General features: G+C 48.0%; 1 protein-coding gene and 1 long non-coding RNA gene across 3 annotated transcripts in view; one reads left to right on the top strand and one right to left on the bottom strand.

Moving 5' to 3' along the window:
• Positions 1-24,988, top strand: part of Enoph1 (enolase-phosphatase 1) — a 26,426-nt gene extending 1,438 nt beyond the window's left edge. The window contains exons 2-6 of one of the 2 annotated variants that reach the window (NM_001009391.1): positions 14,949-15,050; positions 16,080-16,273; positions 18,453-18,585; positions 20,508-20,631; positions 24,033-24,988. In NM_001009391.1, the coding sequence (NP_001009391.1) occupies positions 14,949-15,050; positions 16,080-16,273; positions 18,453-18,585; positions 20,508-20,631; positions 24,033-24,181 (702 nt within the window). In that variant the 3' untranslated portion in view covers positions 24,182-24,988. Of the gene's footprint in view, positions 1-14,948; positions 15,052-16,079; positions 16,274-18,452; positions 18,586-20,507; positions 20,632-24,032 lie in introns of those variants that run through there. The other variant, XM_017599169.3, reaches the window with a different exon arrangement.
• On the bottom strand, positions 2,179-10,468 carry LOC134481708 (uncharacterized). The gene is made up of 2 exons (XR_010057451.1): positions 9,887-10,468; positions 2,179-7,834 (listed from the first exon to the last, which is right to left on the bottom strand). It is a non-coding gene; the product is annotated as an uncharacterized LOC134481708 (long non-coding RNA).

Genomic DNA, 24,988 nt, shown 5'->3' with positions numbered 1-24,988 from the left:
TAGAATAGTTGAGGGTAGTATAGGGGGGAAAGTTGTAAAATCCATCGACCAGTAAACTGTGTCTCCTGTTTTAAGTTCTATTTTTATTGTTTACTTTTTACAGTTGCCTGATGTTCTAGTGTAGGTCATAATGTTTGTGCCCAATTTCAGTTCTCCAAATGTAACAGCTTTTTCAAGTCAGGGTCCCTCTACCTCTGTGTATAACCCAGGTTGGCTTCGAACTCTCATGTGCCACCAAACCTGCCAACTCTTTTCTTTTTCTCCTCAAGAATTATGGTGGTTTGGATACATAGTAGAGGTCCTGGAAAAGTCCAGTTGACCATTTTGCCAAGATTTTAATTACAGTAGAGACCAGTGGAAAAATTCAAGACTGTCTAAATGCTGATAATTGTGTCCACTCTGTTGTTCTTGTGACATAATTAACTGCTTTGTGTGTGGGGTTGGGGGGAGGTGGTTATAGGTCACTAGCACTATTCTCTCTCTGTCTACTGTCCACAGAGCACGAGACTAAATGACAGCCGAGGTCACGATGCGGCCTTAGATATGTGCCAGTTTTGCAAAGTTGATTTGTTGAATAAGATAAACTCATACCAGTCAGTGTGGAAACAGTGAAGCCTCTACCCCATCTTGTTCCCCTTGCCTTTCCTTAGATGCACACGAACCACGTCTTAATCCTTGGCCAGTCTTACTCTGAAACCTTGTCAAAAAAATGTTCTAGTGACCCAGAAACAGATGGGTTCCAGAATATTTGCACACTCAAGGCTAGCTACAAAATACTGATTTGGGACTCTCTCTCTCTCTTATAGGATAGCTTTTAGCAATCAAGTGTGGTGCTGCCCAGGAAGCAGGGGCAGGAGGATTGCTGGTTTGAAGTCAGCGAGGGCAACACAGTATGACCAATAAGTAAATACGGGGCCTGGAGGTATGGCTCAGCAGTTAAAGGCACTGGGTGCTTTTCCAGAGTACCAGGTTCAATTCCCAGCACCCACATGGTGACTTAGAACAGTCTGTAACTCAAGTTCCAGGGGATCAAACCTGTTTTGGTTTCAGTAGGCATCAGGCACACAAGTGGTACACAGACATAATTCGTGCAGACAAAGCACTCGTACATGTAAAGAAAAAATTCAAAGTTCTTTATAAGAAGTTAAGGGTTAAGAGTGATGACACACACTTTTAACACCGATACTAGGAGGCAGAAGCAGGTGGATCTCTGTACATTTGAGGCCAGCCAAAGTGAGTTCCAGGACAGCTGGGACCACAGAGGTGCTGTCTCAAAAACCACAAAATATAAAGTTTAAAGGTAAATACATATGAATACGGTTATTTTGCTATGGCACATGAGTTTGTCAAAATAAAAGTATGTTCAGAAGAATGAGTTACATTCAGAAGGATCTGAGTTCTGTGGTGTTTATGGTAATTGCACGGAGGAAGTCCCTGATACATACGTGGAAGCTGCGGTCTGAACAAGTTTAGCTTTCCAGCATGAGGGAGTCCTCAGGGCCGCTGCTCTCTGGTGAACCGCTTTGTGAGTCCTGGGGGAGGGGGGACCTTACTCGGCTGTTAGGCACATCCGAAGGAGGAGAACGACAGAGCTGAGAGCAATACCTTGGGCTTTATTACAGTCAAGTCGGTGTGTGAACATGTAATCTTACTTCCCAGGGATGATGGACAAAAGCGTCCAGTACTGTTTACGTATGAGATGCTAAACCTGTCTTCAAAAATCCTGACGACGTATGCACTGTGGATTTAATAAGGCTTCAGAAAGTTGTATGAAACGCCGAGGTTTGAACCCAATTTGTCATGATCAAAACCTCTTACTCTTGGTTGGGGATGTGGCTTACCTAGCATACATGAGGCTGTAGGTTCCATTTCCAGCATGGCGTAAAACCAAGCAAACGGCAAGTGTGTGTTGAAGGTCATCAAGGTCATCATTGTCTACAGAGCAAATTTGAGGCCAGCCTGGGCTACATGAGGATCTCTTACAACACACACAGACCACATACTCATGCGCACAAACAAACTACCCTCTTACTATTTCTAGTATTGAACCTAACATTTATAAAGTATTTTATCAGGGCTGGAGAGATGACTCAGCGGTTAAGAGCACTGGCTGCTCTTTCAGAGGACCTGAGTTTGATTCCCAGCAACCACATGGTGGCTCACAACCATCTGTAATGGGATCTGATGCCCTCTTCTGGTGTGTCTAAAGACAGCTGCAGTGTACCCGTATACATAAAATAAATGCCTAAGATCTTAAAAAAAAAAAAAGAAAGCAAGCAATAGTTGTGGAGCAGGATGGGCTCCTGGCCAGGGTGTCCTGAGAGTGTCTCAGCAGCCTCGTCATTTCTAGGAAACAGGTTGGGTCATCACAACTGGTTGGGCGTGCAGCAGCTGTAGACCCTAGTTTCCCTCCAGTGCTCCCACTGCTCCATTGTCCTGAATGCCACCAGGTCTGCCCCTCCCTGCCTCTGGAGACCAGCTACCGGACTGGTCTTTTGCACTGTGATCCCTCAGTATTTTGGTCAGGTACATCCACAGGATTGGAGGAGGCATTGCCAGTACAAAATCTATTTGCACATTTCTGTAGGACTAAGTTTCAACACTCATTTAGTGTAATTGAGTTAACTGATAATTAGTGGTTGGCACAGTTTGTGACTTTTGGGGTACACACGTGCCATACGGAACAACTGCTTGGTCTTCTTTTCTATTGTTATAGAATGAGCCTCCTCTTGTGCTTGTGTCTTAGCCTGTGAACACAGACGGGCAGCAGCCGGCAGTCCCTGTGGTCATCTTACGTGGAAACTGACCGTCTCTCCGAGTGTGGGGAAATTCTCTCGTCTGATAAAATGTTTGCATCTTGTATTTTTCTTCTGTTGAGTGTAACAACCATTGTGATAGTTTCCTTCTGCATGGCCTCTATGAGCAGTGTCAGTGGGTGCCGGATCATTCCCTCAGGAGGAACCCATAAGGTTCAGCACTGCGCTCAAGCCCTGGTCCTGCTTTTACCAATGATCCAGGCACAAACTTGTTCTATGTGTCCATTTTCCTTATTTAACACACACACACACACACACACACACACACACACACACACACACACACACACACAGAGTCATATGCTGTCCTAGTCGCTAATATTGCAGTGCACAGTCATTCCTGTCTTCTCCACATAGTGCACCATAGCTGCCTTGAACTGAGGAAGCATTAACAACACTTTAGCACCCACGCACACTGCAGGGCCATTTTTAAACCAGAGCCACTAACAAAATAGATGAAAGACTAACTGTTCATGTGTGGGAGCTCAAATAGGCATCCTTTGTCATCCTCAGCTGGGCCCGGGGCGTCATATCCGGGGAAGCTTTAAATGAGCTTTTGTTTTTTTGCTAGACATGGTGACAAGCCTGTGATGTCCAAACAGCGGAGAGCTGAGGTCGTGTATGGTTGTGAGTTTTAGGCCAGCCTAGGCTACACAGAGATTCTCCAAAGAGAAGAATTAAGTATCTGTGTAATGTCATAATTTCAAGAAAGGGCTTGGGTAATTCTTGGCTATACTACTGTTATGGTGGTTCAAATTATCTTTTATGATATTGAATGGATTCACAATCTTTTAAAAAGACTTGACACTTAAATTATTGTTTACATTTATTTATTTTGTGTGTGTGTGTCATGGTGAATGTCTGACACCTTGCAGGAGTAGGTTCTCTCTTCACCCTATGGTGGTCAGGCTTGGGGGCAAGCATCTCTACCTGCTGAGCCATTGTGCTGACCCAGGTTTTGCTTTAGAAAGGATTGTGATGGTGAGGTCATTAAAAAGATAGTGCTTAGGGCTGGAGTTTTAACTTTGGGAATTAGATACTTGTTGATTTTGAACAAAGAGGGAAAATGCTCTCATTCCTGAGGGGAAATCACTATGAATATGGTTACAGTGACAACTGCCAAGTGAGCCACAAATCTCTCAGGTTTTCGGAATCTCTCATAGCCGGGTAGCTGGGTCAGTCAGCAAAGCTGTTCATGGCAGGAGCACGAGGACCTGAGTTGCGAGCGCTAGAGCGCATGTAAAAAGTAAGGACAACCGAGCAGATCCATGGCTTCCCTGCAACCCTAGCACTGGGGTACAGAGACCTGGGTTGGGGGGCCCAGCCCACTCCTCCAGACTTTTCGGCAGATGCTGTCTCTGGTGGGTAAGCGGTTGGCAACGGCTCCTTGTCTCCAGCTGTACCTGCACCCCCTCTGCCAAGTCTTTGGGGGATGTATGGCTTTGTTGCTAATTTTCAAGGGGATATGATATCAGAATCCAGGGCGTTGGTGCTGCTGAGCTCTGCCCCTTGAAGACACCCTGCCCTGAGGCTCGGATGTCCTCACCTTGATGTTGGGATCTGAGAACCTTGTAATTGAGTTCTGATTATGCGTGGGCCAACTGTAAAGCCTCTTGGGACCTCAGCTTCTTCATCTACCACTGCTTCCTTGTAATAAATGTGAATTCTGACGAGGATCCTGGCCTGGAACCCACTGAGGGTCTGATGTTCCGTCTTCTGAATTTCCTTTAAAACCTTATTCCACGCCCAGGCCAGTTGTAATTACAGTCCTCCCTTGCACATCTGATTCATTGCTTAACTAGATTAGAATTTAGCTTTCATTAGTTATGGTTAACCTCTTTAACGGGATTTACAGGATGAGCGCGTTTCTCGATTTATTTGGAGTGCAGATAACAGTTTTCAAAAGGGACCCTGTTTGGGTTCTGCCTCCATGGAGAAAGGGATAGAGGGATAGTCTGAGAGCCCAGGAGCACTTGTTAGTTTTTGATCTGTCCTAGGGAAAGAGGTTCAGTCTATATAGTACTGTAACCACAGAAAGGTTCTGGCAGACAGAACATGCCAAGCTACGAACTGGTCCCATCCTTAGACGTGTCCAGACACAAGGCCCTTTAAGAGCTAATGGAGCCTGGTATGGTGGCGCCTCCCTGTTACCTGGAGGCTGAGGTGGGAAGGAAGATCATGAGTTTGAGGACAGTATAAACTACACGTCGGTCCCTGCCTTTAAAGACTCCAATAATAAAGACAAAGATCACAGTGAGTCAGGCCGCTCTGGGCCAAGAAATATACGCAGAATAGTTGAGGGATGCCTCACTTCACAATTAGAGCAGGCCTCGAGTACTTCATGTTCATATTGCATACAGGATCAGATGACTAGGTGGGTGTATCTCAGGGAGCCAGGGAATACTAAGGTGTAAATTGTCTGACGCAAACCTTCCAGCGTTTGGGGTCAATAGTAAGAATGAACGAAACAGGCTGAGAGGGCTGGGTTGGATTGAATCGTCCTTCCCTGTTTATCTGCTGGTGGTGAAACTGAGCCTGAGACAGACACACACACACACACACACACACACACACACACACTCACACCCGGGCTCTGAGCCCAGCCCTCAGCACTGTTCCTGAGGGGAGAAGGCAGTGTTCTGGCTGCCTATATGAAGAGATCATTGCAGGCAGGGGTGGGCACCGTTTTCTACGTCACAGGGACTGTTTCCCTCCTCTGTCTAAATACTCCTCTGTCATGCTGGTTAAAGGCAGCCTCCTTCAGAGGGAGGTCTTTACGGCCAGCGTGGAGCTCTGTCTTAAACACATTTTCCTTGCTTTGAGCTAAGTGAATGTTTCCCTTAAACTTTATTATGAGACTGAATCAAGAAGGGTTAACCTCGCTCTTCAGACAGGATGATTTAAAGGCCAAGGCTTGTCCACTCATTCATCTTCTTTGCCTTCTGCTGAAGAGCACTGTGGGAGAGTCAGGGTGGGTTACAAGGACCTGATCCCAAGAAAAGAAAGGCAGCACTCCTCCTGCCTGGAAAGCGGCTGTCCTTGGGCTATCCTCAGCTAATAGTTTCCAGGAAAGAGAGCCTCCTCACTCCATAGGTGATGTCACTCATTGGTTGGTACCGATACTCTCTTATCCCTGGGAAAACCAGTCTGGTCTAGAGCCAGGAAACAAAAGATTGGGAATGGCTCCTGAAGTTCATTTTCTCATCTTGGAATTCTGAAGCATAATCTGTAAGTTTACAGCGGGTTTCCTTGGGTTCCACTGAGCTGCCATGGCATCTGACGTCACGCCAGCGGGGTATTATATGCGAAGGCTCACATCAGTCTTAACCACAGGAGGTGCTGGCTGAGTGGCTCAGTGGAGGAAGTTCGCTCAGCACAGTTGTGGTCTTTGGATTTTTCCTAGCCCATCCCTCATTGCCTGCGTTGAGTCTGCTTTGCTCTCTTTAGGCTGCAGGCTGACCATTTTGATTGAACTTGGGTTTTACTGAACTCTTTAGCCATAGTTACAAATGACCAGCTACTCTTGCCTGATGCATTTGTTTTCTCCTAATTTCGTTCAGGATAAATGGCTTCTGATCGGTGAGGAGCTTATTAAAACTACTCCAACAGCCAGTGTGGCAGCAGGTGCCTATAATACCAGCGTTCAGGTGTCAGGCCAGCTCGGGCCATGCGGAAAGAATCTATCTCATACCTGACCAAAATATACTTCGTGAAATCTGTCTTTTGGTTGACATAGGTTCTCACATTCTAAGGCCAGCCTCAAGCTTCCCATGTAGCCAAGGATGACCTTTAAACTCTGGATTCGTTTGCCTTCACCCGAGTGCTGCTGGGATTGTAGGTGTGCTGTTACACCTGACCTTTTTTTTTTTAACTAAACATATTTTACCAATTTTGTGCTCTATTATAATTAGATGTTTTGGGACTGGTGAGGTGGCCCACTGTGAAGACACTTCCTGTCAAGACTCATGGCCTGAGGTCATCCCCAGGACCCATGCAGTCAACTTTCACATTTATACTGTGCCCCGCACCCCGTATGTTTCACACGCACAGACTTTGAAAAGATTGTGTGTTTTCGTGGCAGAAAGACTCATGGTGGCTCTGCTTGTACTGCTAGCACAGAGACCAAACTGGAAGGGGGCCAGGGGCGGGAGGCAGTGAGAGCGAGCGAGCGAGCGAGCGCCTTGTCAGGCTGAGCTAAAAGACTGATGGAGGGTATTGTCTCAAGGCTCCAGGTGGAAGATATTACTGACTAATCATGTTCCACATGTTCGTAGTGTGTTTTGATTGTGTATACTCCCTTCACCCTTTCTCCACACCTGCCTGTACCCCTTAATCCCCCTCACTGGCCGGTCCACCTTTGTCAGTGACCCAAGAGTTTACGTAAGATGGCTCAGCACTGAAGAGAAAGCCTCCTCTCCCCAGCACCCTCTAGCTGCGTTCGGAGCTCATAAAAGATGGAAGGAAAAGTATCTTCTGCTCCCATTGTGTCCAGTGAGGATCTTACCTGAGCTGTGTTCTCCATTTCTCTTTGTACCCACAACAGGGGTTTATGATGTAAACTGTTTAGTACTGAGTTGTATTTCTTGCTTAGAAAGTTGATTTATTTTTAGTAACAGTAGCCTCTCAGCATTGCCTCTGGATTGTCTGATATTCTGGGCAACAGTTTCTAAGGTTTCAGTCACTATCACTCTACTCCAGGCTTTCCCTGAAAGACTCGGAAGTTCTTTAAGCTCTGATCCTAGGAAGGACCTTTCATCCCTGTGTTCTCAAAGGGAGCTTAGGTAAAGATTGCATCCACTCTTTAATGTTTATTGATTCTGTGACTTTCCCATTAAAACAACCACAGCAGTAAAAAGCACATCCATATTTTGACTTCTCAATGTTTACGAGGCAGCTTCTACAGTTACCTTGTCAGAAACGTCGTATTAATGGCGTTCACTCCGTGAGCTGTCATTGAGCCAGTGCAATGGTATGAGTTGCTGCTTGCAAGGCATCCCCGTCAGCACCTAGTGTAGTCCCTGGAAAGCAAACACTCTCATTTAGTTTTCTAGCCTTCCCACCCCAGCGCTTAACCCTTGCACACGCTTGGCCAACACTCGGCCACCCAACTGTAGCCCTGCGTAACCTTTGGTTCTGTGCTGTTAGATGTAAACCCTCAGATGTCTGGTGTAGATGCTAGGGTTAACAGCAGCATGGTTTTTATTCTAGGAGATTGTAAAATTACCAGTAATAGGTTATAATTGAAATTAAAATTTTCACTGGATTCTACATTGAGCACTAGCCTTTCCATTTTCTTTTGAGATAAAGCCTCTCTAAGTCTCTCTATGTAGGCCAGGCTGGCCTTCAACTCATAGATATCTGATAGCCACTTCCCCTCTGTTATTTCATGCATATACGTGTATGTGCACACACATTTGTGTGTTTTAGAGGATAACTGTGGAGTCGGTTCCCTCCTTCCACCCTGTAGGTCTCAGGGTATTTGACTTGGTGGCAAGTGCCACCCAATGAAGCTGAAGCCATCCAAACAGTTCCTTCCCTCTTCCTTTCTCTTCCTCCCTCCCTCATTCCCTCCATTCCCCTCCCTTCCTTCCTTCCTTCCTTCCTTCCTTCCTTCCTGTAATGTATTTTTAATAGTGCGTGTATGTGTGAGAGAGAAAGTGTGTCTGTGGCTGTGTGGCTGTGTGGCTGTGTGTCTGCACATATGCCTATAGAGTCCAGAGGACTTAGCTCTTCTAGGGCTGGAGTTATAGGTGGCCCAGTAGCCAGACATAACTGGGTCTGGGAATTGAACTCGGATCCTCTGGGAAGACCCACATGCACTGTTAACACTGAGCCATTGTTTTAGCCCCATGCGTACAACACATACACATTTTTAATGGAGCTGAGCACAGAGCCCTGGGCCTTTTATACTCCAACACTATGTGTTCCCACTCCTACTGCTAGCTTTGAAAAGTACGTTCTAGAGCACTTGTATGTGTGTGTAATGGTGTGTGTACACCAGGCTATAATATAATTATTGGCCGTTTTTGTAAGTAACTTAAAGGCATCTGTGTCACATAGAAACTCTGAGTATGTGTTTATGAATGGATGATGTCTTGAGAACTAATGAATTGTGTCTTTATTTTTCTGCTGTGCACCCAAGCAGGGCACTTAGAGAACACAGTCACTGGAGCATGCTAACCTCTGGCTGTTTTGCTCTTACACTGCATTCTGGCTCTGTGTGTTTTTCCAGTGCATGGTGGGGGAGAGGTTTTCTAGGCGAGGTGGGGATATAATGGATGATGAGCAGTTTTACGTAATTTCTAGTTTTCACACTTTCCCCAAACACTTTTGCCTAACACTTTGCGCCTCATTTCTGGGAGGTCTGAGATGAGAACTGCAGCACCAACTCCAGTAACCACCGTTGGCTCTCAGCAAATGCTTCCCCGATGAGGCAGTGCTGTTTGGTTAACCTTTCCCCACAAGCTCATGTGTTAGAGGCTTGGTCCCCATAATTGAGGGCTTGCTTATCGTTTGAGTCGATGACCATCAGTCAGGAAGCTTGGCAGCAGGACAGACAGACAGGCGTAGCCCTGGAGCAGTAACAGCTTACAGCCTTTGGGGCTCGTGAGATGGCTCAGAGGTTAAGAGCACTGCCCTTCAGAAGACCTAGATTTGATTCCCAGCACCTAAATGGTGGCTCACAACTGACTGTAACTCCGGTTCCAAGGACTGATGCCCTCTCTGGCCTCCAAGAACATGGATGTACAGACATACATACAGGTAAAATACCTGTAACATTAAAATAAAAGCTTACATCCTGATGGCGTGAGTAAGTCTTGAAACCTCAGTTTACCCCCAGTGTGTCCTGCTTCCCCCAACAAGGCCACATCTCCCAGAACAGTCCAACTAGGGGCCAAACACGCTGGTTTGCTTTAGATCTTAGCTTAAAGAAACAGCACGCGCATTTGGCTGGGCCCCTAGGGATACCCTGTTTGGTATTTGTGCTGATAAAGGAAACTTTATCACATCGACTCTAAGTGCTGTGCAGGGTTTCCTGTTTGTGTTTTGATTTTGATTCGGGGTCTTACGCGTGACAGGCTGCAGTAAAACTCAGTATGTAGCGGCCGGTGCCCCTTGAACTCCTGGTCCTCCTCCCTCCAGCTCCTGAGTGCCAGTTACAGTACAGTCCCGTCACGGTTTGCTGTTGCTGCTGCTGCAGGTCTGGACTCCTCAGGCCCTCTGCTGTTCTTACAGTGCTGCAGTAACATTGCTTCCGCAGTTCTCATCATTGCTAGTAGAGGAGTGGCAGTCATGGCGTCTTTCAGGCAGTGTTCTCAAGGGGACAGCAGTCTGCTGCCCTACCCTGGAGCTTATGCAGAGGTGGGAGGGGGTGTTGTGAGCAGGGGGAGGGGTAGAGGAGGAGGAGTGTGAGGCAGAAGGGAACCTGAAGTAGTCCGTAGGAAGAGTGTCAGTGTAGAGGGAGCCTGCAGGGAGAATCCGCTCAGCTCTTCCCTTACTCCCTGAGCTCTGCCACGGCTTCTCTGCCAAGTGTGCTGGGGGTGTGGCTTGTCAAGCCATTGTGTGGGCTTCTGCTCTTACCTTGTGAGACCTTCCCAGTGACCACCTTGTCATTGTTAAGTAGGTGAAGTGTGCACAAGGGGTTTGTTGAGGAGGTGAAGTGTGGATAAAGGGTTTTGAGGATGCAAACCAAACAAAAAGTTAGACATTGGTGATTTTCATTTGGGAGTTGTATTTAGATTTTGGTTTTTAGATACATTTAAAAAATTCTCAGACTTGGGCATTCTCTCTGCTGGGGTGTTTTCCTAGCATGTAGAAGGCCCTGGTTCACTCCTCAGCATATACGTACACCCGCTGGATTTCTAATTATATACTCAGACCGCGGGGGTGACACTTGTTCATACTGGTCTGTTAACTATTAGATATCCTAACCTGATTCCATGGCTCTTACTAGGGACAGACTCCACCCCACCCCACAACCGTCCCACTGTGTGTATTTGTGTGTCTGTGTGTCTGACCATGCAGTGATTCAGGAGCTTTGGAGAAGGACAAGTGAGGAGAGCCTGCGCACTGAATGACTGGGGTAGTTAGTCTAATGCCGTAACATGCAGTCAGCCTGCCAGGAGTAGGATCGTGTGTTTGCAGGGCCTTCTGATTGCTGGGGTAGCGTGGAAACACTGTAAATTTTACACTCGGTAAACTCATACCTGTCTTAGGTGACCCTGCCGGAGAGCCTTTTCTACTCCCTCTGTGTCCCAGTGAACTCTGGGAGCTTGTTTACCTCTAGTGCTATTCATGTGTTTATCACACTGGGACTTAAAATTGAGCAGTCAGGAACTTTTCATCGTTATTACCTCGTTCTGAGACAGGGTCTCACTGTAGCTCTGGCTGGCCTAAAACTCACACAGGTCCATGCTCCACCACACGTGCCTAAGGACTTTCATTTTAAACAGGAGCAGTAAACCTCAGTGCTTTGTTAGCGCTTGTCTGGGGACCTGTCTTAGTCACGCCCACCCTGACCTGCCCAGGGACTTCTCAGTGACTAGGTGCTGACACGGAGGGCTGGGATGAGAGAGAGAGAGAAGCTGGGGTCTGGAGGTCAGCCGGCTTTGTCTTGGGCCAGGCACGTTTATTAGACAGCACAGCGTCATCATGTGTACTGTGTGCAAGAGGAGAATGGCCGAGGTCAGCAGAGCTGGCTGATCAGGCCGATCACACAGAACATCTCAGACCAGAGCCCAGGGGCCAACATCACCTCCTCTGAGGCCCTGTCTCCCGCCCTAGACCTGACTTGCCAAGTCCACTCCTGGACAGGGACACAGAACTAAAGCTCCCTTTGTCCTTTCACTGGGACCTCTGAAAGTCTTGGGTTGGTCTGACTCCCCACTCTCCCCACCCTACTCCCCCAGCATTTGACCTTCCCAACCTATCCTCTCCTTCCTCTCTTTAAAATGAACACCCTAGTGGGTCTTCTTAGTGCTGCCCAAGTGTGCAGGTAAGTGGGTGTGGGCAGGCCACTGTTGGCAGCTGAGTCATAGCCTCCAGGATGAACTGCCCAGGTCAGGTGTGTCTGAGGGGCTTGTCTTGGTGATTAGTAGCCAGCAAGCAGCCTTCCAGGATCTGCGGCTCCATGACTCTCGGGTTACTATTGTTGTAGTGAAACACCATGGCCTCAGGCAGCAGCAGGGCAGGGACTGCAGGCAGGAGCTGATGCAGAGGCCATGGAGCGTGCTGCTTTCCGCCTGCTCAGCCTGCTTTCTTATAGAGCAGAAGACCAGCAGCCCCGCATGGCAGCAGCCATAGTGAGCTGGGCCCTCCCTCAGAATCAGTTAGGAGAAAGCCCCATCTCCTGGAGGCATTTTCTCAGCTGAGGTTCCCTCTTCTCCGACTCTAGCCTGTGTCAGTTGATGTAAAACTAACCAGTAGACTGGGACCTTGAAGTATAGGCCAGACAACTTTTCCTCCCTGAGGTTGCTTTTGGTCAGAGTGTTTTATCACACCAACAGAGATTAGTAGTGCAACAGGCAATCTGCCAATGGCCATGTCTCCAAGGTAAATGACCCCTGACCCCTCCCTGCAGCCAGCCGCAGCCAACAGGTCTTTTGTTAGGTGTGGATTCTGGCCTGCCCGTCTCCACCCATGCTGAACTTTGGCTTGATCTTGCACAGCCAACCAGCTGTGAACACAGCAGCCTCACATGCGCAGACACTGCCCCCGCCCACCTCCCCAGCCTCCAGCTCTACATTCTTTCTCATGAGATGTCCCTTGTGGCGGGCATTGGTCTAGATGTGCCATTTAAAGCCAAGAAAAGGGAGTGCATTTTTGTACATCCCTTGAACGCCTACTACTGAAAAGATCTGGATCATCTCCTTCCTGTTTTTATGTGCGGGTGTTTGCCTGCATTGTGTGTATACAGTATGCGTGCAGTGCCCATCTGAGCTCAGGAGAGGGCGTGGTCTCCCTGCAGTTAGAGATGGTTGTGAACCATCGTGAATGGAGCCTGGGTCCCCTCCAAGAGCAGCCAGTGCTCTTAACCTCTCTAGCCTTGATGTCGGATTCTTATGTCCCTATTTGGTCATAGTGTTTCCATGGGCTGTGGAAAACCCCATTGCATACCCTGACTGAAGAGGGAGGGAGGGAGGGAGGGAGGGAGGGAGGGAGGGAGGGGAAAATCAGTAACATTTTAGAATTTGTTAGAAACCATTGCTACTTGTTTGAAGGTGCCTGACAGCAATTACTAAATTAGTCACTCTGCTAACTACCTGTAAAGATGTCTTTATCATCATTGACAACGTGTGCTCTGAAAGCAGTTTGACTTTGCTGGTTCCCTAGAAGGTTCTAGAACACCTAGGGGTTGTGAGTGACAGTGTTAGAACCTCTGGTTGATTCTGCTATCATTTCCCCTTCAGTGAGTCCTTCAGGTTCTTTGCATGTGTTGGTTTGCGCCTATAGTAGTGTAACTCAGGAGGTGGAAACCTAAGTAGCAAAAAAAACCAAAACAAACCTGACATTTCTGATTTTTGTAGCATTTATTAAAGTGTCTTTTAGCCAGGCATGGTGACATATACTGATAATCTGTAGGCTGAGGTATAATAGTTGCAAGTGTGGGGCCCCTGTAGGCCAGAGAGACGCTCTCAAAAGGAGGAAGCAGTTAGTTTTTTTTTTTTTTAAATAAAGTGAGTGAATTTAAGCAGGCTTTTTAAATTTAATTCATTATACAATTTAACTTAAAATATAAGACCTCTGCAGTGTGTGTGTGGGTTCTGTGCTCAAGCATAAACCAGTTTCCGAGTGTTTAGACGCATCTCTAAGACTGGCCAACCCGTTAAACCCTGAGCCTGCACAGCCCTGCACTCGGCTTGCTCCCACAATGCACTTCGGTATCGTGTTTGCCCACCCCGGCCCCTTGAGTTCGTCCGCAACAGTGACTGGGGCTTCTCGTCACGTCTCACTCCTTACTTAGGTGCCAGCTTCCATAGCGCCATACACAGCAGACCTTTAAAAGGAACTGTTATGTGTACTGTAATGTATTTGAGGAGATGTATGTACATTGAGACGCTTTAACTAAAGCAGGAGCCATGAGTTTAAGTGTATCAGCAAGGCCTCTCCTTCTTAGAAGGTGAAGGCCAGGCTGGAGGAGTGGTTCAGTGGTTAGGAGCACATTCTGAGGACCTGGGTTCTATTCCCAGCACCCACCTCAGGTGGCTTGCAACTGCCTGTAACCCAGCTCCAGGGGAGGCTGACAGCCCAGCCTCTGTGGGCACCTGCATTCATGTGCACACACCCTCCTTACACATAATTAAAATGATGAAGATAAATCTTAAAGAAAAAGGCCAAGGGTCCTGGGTTCAGGCCTTGACACCAAACGGTGCTTTAAAAATTAAGTTATGTGTATGGGTGCTTTGCCTGCGTTTGTGTATGTCTATGTACCGTGTGCTTGTAAGTACCTGAGGAGGACAGGAGAGGGCGTGACTGGCCACCCTTGGTTGTGAGCAACCTATGTGGGTGCTGGGAATCAAATCTGGGTCCTCTGGAAGAGTAGCCAGCTCTCTTAACTGTTGAGCCATCTCTCCAGCCCCCCAATAAATACAATATTGATCAGTGAGAGGTTATAATCTCAGCATATGAGTTACTGACATATTTATTAACGAATTGCTTTGCATATAAGTTTGCATATCTTTTTTTTCCCCTTGAGACGGGGTCTCACTTTGTAGCCTGACTGGCCTGGGACTCACTCACTGTATGACGTAGGTTTAGTCAATCCTGAGTCATTCCTCCTGTCTGTAAGGCATACTCCTAGCTGCAGAGCCACTCTAGGAGGTCCGACCAAGTCTCTTGTTGCCGTTGGGATACCTACGGTCCAGCTGGCCTCTGAGTCATACACTGTCCTCTGGGCAATGCACTGTCTGTCCCTGCTGCACTGTCTGTCCCTGCCCTCAGGATGGAGAGGTGTAGTAGTTAAAATCATTTTCTGCTCTCGCCAATCCACGTTCAGTTGGTGCCTTATAAGTGTCTTTTTCTTGGGCAACTTGTTAGTTGAGGTGAGATCATCAAAGACACAGATCGTGTGACGAAGTTCAGAAAAATAACCAACCGAGTTTTTAATTCTTGTTTTCCTCTTCTTTCTTCCAGGACATTTTATTTCCGTACATTAAGGAAAATGTCAAGGAGTATCTGCAGACACACTGGGAGGAGGAGGAGTGCCAGCAGGATGTCAGCCTGCTGAGGAAGCAGGTTAGGACTCACTCTGAGTGCGAGCTGTGCTGTCAATGGTGCCTGCATGGGGAGAGTGCAGTGGCTTCTAGGAACTCACAGCGAGTAGTGAGACAAGCAAGTCAGAGCGCCTGTGTCTTTCCGAGACTGTTTAAATTGCATAAAAGCTAAGTGTATTTGTGAAATGAAGCCGTTCTGGTGGAAGACAGAAGGCTGTGCAGTGTCAGCCCATGTCATTAACGTCAGCAAGTGTCAGCGGCTTGTTGATTTCTACTCTCCTACCCCACGGCAGGAGACCCCCCAGTACAGTGTCCCTCACACCCTGGCACCCATTGGCCCGTTCTTCAGCCTGCTTTCTGCTGCTTCCTAGCCAGCCTGCACTCTCTTCTTGCACGTGGTGTGCTGTGCAGCCTGTCCTCAGGGCGGAGACCTCCCTTGCTGGGCAGCTTCCCTCCTGGGGATTTGTAGAAAGCTGTCCATGGGTCTTACTGTGCGCGGTTAGGACTAGAAATAGCGTAATGCCCTTTGAATCATGTGGTATTTGGGTTTGCTGAGTATCCTGTATATCCTGAGGGCATCGTTTTTATTATCTCAACAAATGTCCTGGACGTACATTGTCTTATGTTTGGATAACGCATTGCATTGTTACAGAGTCCTTGAAAATTAGTTATTGTTAAATTTTATATGTGTGTGTGCATGCGCGTGTGTGTACAGTCATGTGCCATGGAGCCCTTGTGGAGGTCAGAGCACAGTTTGAGAGTCATTTTTCTCCTTTTGATCACACGGGTCTCAGATTGAATTCAAGGTCATCAGGCTTGGTGGCAAGTGATTTTTTTTTTTACCTAATCTATTTGCCAAGTCATTCCTTTAATATAGTTTTTAGCAGTTCTCAGGATAATTGATTGCTGGAGAAAAGTGATCAGCCTGGTTTTGGTTGTATCTTATTTTAAAAACACACGTATGCATGGGTGCATGGGTATGTACAAGTGTATGCGTAAAATGCTTTTTAAATGTGCGCACAAATGCACTTCCTTTGTCTCTGATTTAAAGGCTGAAGAAGATGCACATCTGGATGGGGCTGTCCCGATACCTGTGGCATCTGGTGGTGACGTGCAGCAGATGATCCAGGCTGTGGTAGACAATGTGTCCTGGCAGATGTCTCATGACCGCAAGACCACGGCGCTCAAGCAGCTGCAGGGCCACATGTGGAAGGCGGCGTTCACGGCTGGCCGCATGAAGGCAGAGTGCGTGCTCTGATGATAGGACAGTTGGAAGCCCCAAAGCCCAGTACAGCCTTGCCCTTCCTCTCCCTCAGCTAGGTGCACAGTTAGCGAAAGGTGATAAAGTTTCCAGGCACGGTATATGCACATCAAATGTGAGCATTTAGAAGGCAGAGGCAGGCAGATCTCCCAGGCAAGGGAAGGTTACATAAAAAAGATCCTATCAGAGAGGGAGAGAGAGGGAGATGGGGGTGGGGTGGGTGGAGAGGGAGGGAGGGAGGGAGGGAGGGAGGGTGGGTCAGACAAGATCTACCTTTTTGTGGCGAGTGAGTTGTTTTCAGAAGCATTTCACTGAGCGTATCCCCTGGATCTGCATGTGGGGCTTGTGGGGGGCAGGATGGGAGAGAGAGACGTTTAGTTTTACTTTAAGGCAGCTTCCTAAAAGGTGGCAACTTGAGCCTGAAGTGGTGGTGTACTTCTGTGATGTCAGCACTTGGGAGCTGGACTTGCCTAAGCCTTCCATGGCTCGACAGCGGCCCCAGGTCCCAGCGATAGCAGTGTTACCCTGCCTCTCACAACACCGTGCCATTTGCAGACAGAGTGAGAGGGCTGGAGAGATGGCCCAGCAGTTACGAGCTCTGCTGCTCTTTAGAGGCCCAGGTTTGATTGCCAGCACCTGTATCCCCAGTCCTAGGGGACCCAGTGTCCACTCCTGACCTCAGGCATGGGCACACACAACACTCACACACATAAAATAAAAAATGAAACCAGAAAAAGAGGGAGACACCAGAACACAGACTTGGCACTACACATAAAATAATGAATAAACCAGAAAAGGGCAGCTGCAGAACGCTGTGAGGTGGGGTGCCTGTCGCTGTGCGATTACACAGCACCGCCCGTCCTCTGCTCTGTGCAGCTCCTTCTTAGTCTTGAGTCTCTGATAGCTCTCCCTGGCTGTGGTATTGCCTAGACCTAGCAGCCTCGGGCAGCCAGGTGGCTCAGTGAGCCAGAGCGGATGCTGCCAGCTCTGACAGCCGGGTTCCAGCCCTAGGGTCCCCTAGGATTGTGGGAGGAGGTCTGCAGGGTGACCTCTGCAGGGTGACCGCTAACTAGGCATGTGGACCGTGGCTGGCCCTGTGTGTACAGGTGTGCACACACACACACACACACACACACACACACACAAGATGTAACAAAAAACATATTACCTGCCTGACTACAGACCGTCCGTCCGTCCATCCATCCATCCGTCTAGATATGTCTATCTCAGACTGGCCTAGAGCTTGCAGTGCAGCCCGCATGACTTCAGACCAGGAGTTTCCCGTGCCGGCCTTCCCCGGGCTGGAGTTCACAGCTGCGTGCATCTCTGTACACCTGATGGACTGACCTTAGCTTCCCTGTCTTTGAAAGGATTTCACTCGCTCAGTCGTCTTAGGTACCCTCTGATTCAGGGCCATTCCCAGCCGCCTGTGCTGCTTTTCTGTGTCATGGATTTTGCTGTGTTAGATCAGTGTCGTTCTTCTCTGTTACTACAAGGATCTGCTTTGTAACAGGAGCATTGGAACTTCAGGGAATACCCTTACGTACACGCAGGAAGTACTCAAGCAAAACACTAAAATAAATCCTTTCAAAGTAGGGAGGAGAGCGTCTTCACTGTCTCAAACATATTGAGGGTAAATTAGCCTCTTGTTATTAATAATAACACAATATTGTTTATATGTTGTGTATTTTAGCTCCTTGAGAATCCTAACATAATCACTTTCTTAGATTTGCGTTAGTCTTTTGTTTGCATGTATGTTAAGTACACCACACACATGCCTGGTGCCATGGAGGCCCGAAAGGGCACTGGGTTTCCTGGAACTGGAGTTATAGGCAGTTGTGAGGTGCTGTGTGGGTGCCAGGAACAGACCCGGTCCCCTGCAAGAATACGCAAGTCCCCTTAACTCTGCTCCATCTCCATCCACCGGTCACTTCCTTATTTTCATTCCTTCATACTTTTTTGCTGTCAAATGCTATTCTATCCATCAAGCTTGTTGCTTCCAGTCTGTGATCCTGGAAGAGCAGTGCCCTGTCTGCTAGGACCACAGGAACTCCCTGTCCATGGAGTCGCTTCTCAGGTTACCGTGTGAGCCAGGCTAGAGCACCGCCATGCCATCTGGCTGGACCGTGTGCCTTTGCTGTAACGTGCTGGGTCTCCTTCCAGGGTCTTTGCAGATGTGGTCCCTGCCGTTAGAAGGTGGCGGGAAGCCGGGATGAAGGTGTACATCTATTCCTCAGGGAGCGTGGAGGCGCAGAAGCTGCTCTTCGGACATTCCACAGAGGGAGACATTCTGGAGGTAGGGTGCTTGCTGTCCGACTGTCGATACTGCGGTGGTAAGTCCTGCGGCCAGCAGCAGCTCAGGAGGGTTTGTTTGGCTTGCGTTGCCACATCAAGTTGCTTGGGAAAGTTAGGGTAGGAACTGGAGCAGGAACCTGGAACTCAGGTGCCACAGTGCAGAGACCGGGCTGCCGTACCGCCTCGCTCTGCATGGCTTGCTCAGCTTGCTTTTCCAGCAACCCAGGGCCACCTGCCTGAGGCCGGCACTGTCTACATCAGTCAGTGTCCCACAGATCTGCCCAGAGGCTGGCCGCTCCCTTAATTGAAGTTCTTTCCTCAAAGATGACTCTAGCTTGTGTCTGGTTGACAAAAGCTAACCAGCACTCTTGTATTACTTTGCCTTGATACTGTCAAAGCATGAAATACTAAATAGAAAAAGAAATCTACTAAGTAAGTTTAATTAACACCAGACAATAGTATTGCTGTTTTAAAAGTATGTGGAAAACTGGAGGTTGCCTTACGTAGAGAGGCCTGAGGCAGCAGTGTCCAGTTCCTGAGAGGATAGGGGTGTTTGGGATCCTTAAGGTCTTCTTACCCAGGCTGATGATTTACTCAGAGCATCTCGTACAGCAAGAGGGGAAATGGGACAAAGTCAGCAGGAAGCTAATCAAGCAATATCTCACAAGGGGGTTGTGGGATATTTCAGGTATGCCATGGGCCAAGCACAGCCAGTCTCTAGTGAGAAAAGCCACTTAACTCCTGTACCAGCCCCAGAGTGGAGCTTGCCAAGTGCCCTGGGGCAAAGACAGAACTTGGTTCCTTTGGCTTTTGTGAGGACCACTGAGAAAGCCTGGCTTTGCCAGACTTTGAACAGGTGAAATGTTTTGGGTAGTACAGTTTTGAATTAGAAGTCTCCTAAATCTTTCTTGTGTATAGGATCCACAGAAGTTTATTTAAAATTCATATTCTGAGGCCTAGATAATAAATAGCATCCCAGCACTGGTGTGTGTTGTGTATGTGTGTGTGTGTGTGTGTGTGTGTGTGTGTGTGTGTGTGTGTGTGTGAGAGAGAGAGAGAGAGAGAGAGACAGAGAGAGAGAGAGAGAGCGAGAGAGACAGAGAGAGAGACAGAGAGAGAGACAGAGAAAGTGGGCAGGGAGGGGGAGGCGACTACAGGGAGATTATTGGACTTGCAAATCGGTGAGTTCAAGGATCGATCAGTGAGAGACCAGGTCTCAAAAAATAAAGGACAAGTTGGCAACTTGGGTTCATGGGTAAAGGCACTACTTCCAAGCTTGATGAGCTGAGTGGGGCCCTCTAGTCGTCACACATGCACGCACACGCACACACACACATTTTTTGTCTTCTCTGGCAGATATCAAACCAGTAATGGGACCCTTTAGTAAGTGATGGTCATTTTGTAGCTACAGATGGTGACTTTCTGTCTAGTGAGACCGGCAGCACGGTCCATACAGAGAGCATAGTAAGTGCACAGGGTGTGGTAATCCCTCCTGGATTCAGTAGTGAAAGTCTCCTCCAGTCAGCAAGTGAGTCAGACAGAACAGAATATGCAGCATCAGTCTCAATGTTTTTGATAGCTAAAAGCAAATTGACCGTTTCATGGGAACAAACCCAGTCTGAAAGGTAGTTCAATGTAAACTGTTCCGGCTAGAGTGCAGGGCATGCACACTTGGAGTGATTTTGGGCATAAAGCGGTGCCCATGGAAACCAAATGGGATGTGTGTTAAACTAGATTTCTTCTGATTATCTAGTACCGTGGAAGATTTGTTTTTTGTAGCTTCCATAAAGCACTCCATTAGATATTTTTTCAATAAATATTTGTGAAATGAACCCAACCCACCATGATTGGCCTGCATTTCAGGGGAAGGGGTCCATTGCCTGTAGGTCTGCACTGAACAGTCCTTCCATTTTCCTGCTTCAGCTCATCGATGGTCACTTTGATACCAAGATAGGACACAAAGTGGAAAGTGACAGTTACCGGAAGATTGCAGACAGCATCGGCTGCTCAACCAACAACATCCTATTTCTCACGGATGTCACTGTAGGTAGGTAACGGCTTGTTGGCCTCCTCTGTTGTCGTGATGCAGCCCCTGAGTGCTTTAAGGGAGGGGAGGTTTGTACTGTTCAGAGCATGGGGCCATCGTGCTGGGGAGAGGTGTGGGCCCTGGGGGCTTCTCCTCTCACATAGCCACAGATCAGGAAGCAGGTCTGGGCCAGAACCCTCTGTTGGCCTGCCCCTGTCAGGGAGGCCCTTTCCCAGAGGTTCCCAACTTCCCCAACCTTAACAACATCTCACGGAGACCAGTGATGAAATACCACAGCCTGTTCTGGGGACAGTTCAGAATATACTACAGCCGCTCTCTATGCGTGGTGGTGTCTTAACATGGCATAACTGATGTCTGTCACCTTCTAAGGGAATAGCACGGAAGGGTCCAGGTAGGAAACTCAGGAGGTAAGAGTACTTGCTGTGCAACCATGAGGACCTGAGTTCAAATCTCCGGCACCCACATACCATCTACCTGAAACCCTGTCTGTAGTGAAGAGAGGTATGTTCTAGGAGCTTGCCAGTCAGCCAGCGAACTCTGGTAGTTCTGGGTCAGTGAGAGACTGTAAGGCCAGGATAATGAAATGATTATATGCACACATGAAGCTTCACAGTGATACCTGCTAATGAAGGGAAAAGTCTTTTCGGTCCTTGGTAGCTTGGTGGAAATTTGTAATCTGGGTAGGTGGTGGCATTCACAGTGGCTTGTTACCCTGCAGCCTTAGTGAGGACCAGGCTCTCTCTTGCGTGTCTGGCTGGGCTGGAATTCTGTGAACTGCTTCTATTCTTCCACATCCTGGAAGGTTTTTCTTTTACACACCTGGTCACACTGGAAATGAAGCAGATACACAGCAGGCCAAGGCGTGTTTTATTCTTTAAAGATGGACCGTCTTTATTTTATGTTCATGGAGGACTCGGCACGCTCATGTGTCTGTGAGCCTGGGGAAGCCAGGCGAGACTGTTGGGTACCCTGGAGCTGGCGTTTCAGGTGGCTGTGAATCAACGTGTGGGTGCTGGGAATTGAAGAGCAGCCAGTGCTCTGAACTTCCGAGCCATTTCTCTGGCCCCAGGTTATTTTATAACACGTAGCCAGCCCGTATGAAGTGGGTAGCGAGGACTCTAACACTCTACACTGGACATTGTTGTGTCACTGTGGAACCTCTTCCTGATTTGAAGGATTTGGGGGAGCAGCACAGGGAGACTGCCTCCCCATCCTTGTGAGCGTAGGGTGCGTGCAGAGTTTCTGTGAAGGATAAGTTGCGGGCCTTTTCCTGTGCTGTCCTCGTAGGTGTAGCTGGTTTAGCTTGAACTTGTTTTGGTTACTTCTAATTTCAGTAGCACTTCCCACGGTAGATGTCCCCAGACATAGAATTAAAGGTGTGCTTTGCGGCTACACCCCAGGCAGTCTCAAGTTGAGTTTATCTTGTGATCCCAGGCCCTTCTGCCTTCCTCTGGCTTTGGTCAATTAATGATTGTAACTCCCAGGACCGTGAAGACAGCTCAGCCAGTAATGCTTGATACTTAGCACCTTGTGAGTGCCCGGTGTGTCTGGTGGTGCATAATCCAGTGCTTGGGAGAAGGAGACAGACAGATCCCTGGGCTTCCAGACCAGCCAGCTTAGCTTCTAGTGAGCTCCAGGCCAGGGAAAGACCCTGTGTCAAGAAGGAAAAGGTCATCGGTGTCTTGAGGTCTTCCTTTCGTCTCCATGGGTATACATGGACAGCACATGCATCCACACGTGTGCACATACTGTGATTCTAACTCTTGTTCATTTGTACATTGTGTTACTTGTACCCAGTGAATAGAAGAGGATATGTATAAGGCAGGGGTGGGGTCTGTTTCTCCTACTTTGTGCATTGGGTAATTGAGCTCGTGCCATCAGTGTTGGTGGCCAGTGCCCTTCCAGGCCGAGTGCCTCACTGCCCAACTCCTCAAGACTGCTTAGGCCTTCTTCATGTTTTTGTTGTTAGGCCTTTTATAGTCACGCACACCTGCAGTTTCAAGTCTGTCTTGTTTAAGCCACCCCTGAGGGCTGAAGTTCACAGATTACTTTCTAAGTTGAGTTAAAGGAGATGTATACAGTGAAGGAACCAGAGTAGGTTTTCCCAGCTCTGTTGTTGTTGTTGTGAGACAGGGTTTCTCTATGTAGTCCTGACCATTCTGCATTTGCTCTTCTATTGTCTGGTCCTTGGGTATTTTTGTACCATGCACCCATCCATTCACTGCCAAGGCAGGGTGTAAAACCAAGCTGATATTCCAAAAGGCACTAAAATATGAACGAGGAAACTAAAAGACTTCTTGGAATTGTAGCATGTAGTGTCCTCAGAGCACACTTGAAAGAGTTGGTGAGCCTTTTCTCTAAAGACCAGAGAGTAGATAAGTGCCTTTCAGTTCTCAGTTGCTGTCACAGCTCTTCAGCCCTGTCCCCAGTGCAAGAACAGTCACACCCAGGATGTCGATGAACAGGTGAGCAGCGTGGGGCCTGGTGTCAGGCTAGCCAACGGAAGTTTAGGCCGCTGCTTGCTTAGCTCTGTTCCATATCTGTAGACGGGCAGGGGTGATGTGGCAGGCTTCTTCAAGCTGTGAGAGACAAAGAGAATGGGGTGGCATGAAGGCCGGAGCTCCTTTGTCCGGAGTGGTTCCTAGCACATAGTAGACGTGTCTAAAGGTGATATTAGCTGAGGTTTTCCCATAAAAATCAAATGGAGAGAGGACTGATCCGGAGGGATGCCTCCTATAACAGCCAACTTAGCTAATCTAGTGTGCCTGCTCTTGCCTTGACTCTTCTCACACAGCGTCATCCCAGTCACTCATCATTAGGTACCACAGCCTCAGGGGACGGGTGAAGGAGTCTGGTTAGGGCAGCTTTGTGCGAGCTGTGAGAAGCATACGGGCTGCTATAGTTCAGGGTGGTGCCGCATGTTTTGAGTGGAATTTTGAAGAATAGGAAATTGTGGAGTCTAGGCAGGGGCATGACATGCTGGGGCCTGAGGTGAGAGCATATACTTTACCTACATTAGATCATAGGCCTCCTTCACCCTAATCTACTTAATAATTGGTGTTCGACCGCACACCCTGTCCTTTGAGAAACAGCTCAGCTCTTTGGGGTAATTTGCAAGAACGGACAAAGGGCATGCGTGGTCCAGAGCGGGCCTGTGTTGTATTTATCAGTAGTTCTAATTAAAGCACAGCAGGGGATGGGCTGTGTTTTGTCCACCACGTATAATTAGGCACACCTTAGCATAGAGTTTATATATGTAAAGAATTAGTATCTTCCTCGCTGTGCCTTCTTTTAGCTGCAGCAGAAGCTGCGCCCAGCCCACTCCTGTACTCTCTCCGTGATGACTTGCTGTCGTATCAGGCATCAGGGCCTGCCGTCTCACCTGTCCTTTGATTTCACAGAGGCCAGTGCTGCCGAGGAAGCAGACGTGCATGTGGCTGTGGTGGTGAGGCCTGGCAATGCGGGGCTAACCGACGACGAGAAAACCTACTACAACCTCATCTCGTCCTTCAGCGAGCTCTACCTGCCGTCTACACAGAGCAAGGTCTGAGGAGAAGTCACTGTTCCCCCTAGTGTCTAGCTTCATTCTATGTAAAAGTAACTTACTATGTGTGCACATAGGCATATGCGAGAGTATATACGTGGCTATGCGCTCAGATTAATTTCCTTGGGCACATAATGTGAGAGAAGTAGTCAGTTCCATGAGGCCAAATCCGTGTAAAGACACTTTGTGTGTAGACCGTAAATCTCAGTCTTGCCAAGGCCAGAGTGTATTTGCTAAAGAAACTACAAAAATACAAATTTGTGATGTTTATCAAATTGTTTACCAAAATGGAAAGCTAGTTTTGAGAAATTATTACCCTGAGACCATATATTTTAAAACCTGGAAGTGCTTCGCAGGCACCCATAAGAGGAGCCCATTGCCCGTCCCAAGAGTGCGCGCCCAACCGCCGCACTAAGACTCACGGCCCGGCCTTCACGAGACTGCGGCGTTGCTCCTGCTCAGAGCAGTTCTGGGAAAGGCGGTTTGGTCTCAGGACGGACCGACCGGTGCTAGCAGGCGTGAGTGGAACAGCTGAGGCCGAGGTGGGCACCCTAACCCTGTCAGTGTCAGCCTGTGTCATGGTTGCCTTTCTATGTCTTACTGAGAATATATGTTAATGACTATTTTTTTTAAAAATGTTTTATTGAAACTGGTGTAACCCCACAAAGAGCTCTAATGTGTAATATTTCCTCAGATGATATAAAGATGTAAATTTTATAACAGCATTGCTTGTCCTGATGCTGTTCTAACAGGATTTGGTGTCAGTTTCCTGTAGTTAATAATTAATAAAAGCTTTTTCTTCTTTCAGTTTCA

The sequence above is a fragment of the Rattus norvegicus genome, chromosome 14, assembly GCF_036323735.1.
Source record: "Rattus norvegicus strain BN/NHsdMcwi chromosome 14, GRCr8, whole genome shotgun sequence".
NCBI lineage: Eukaryota > Metazoa > Chordata > Mammalia > Rodentia > Muridae > Rattus > Rattus norvegicus.
Note: the sequence above shows the minus strand (reverse complement) of the source record. Positions and strands in the feature narration are given on the sequence as shown.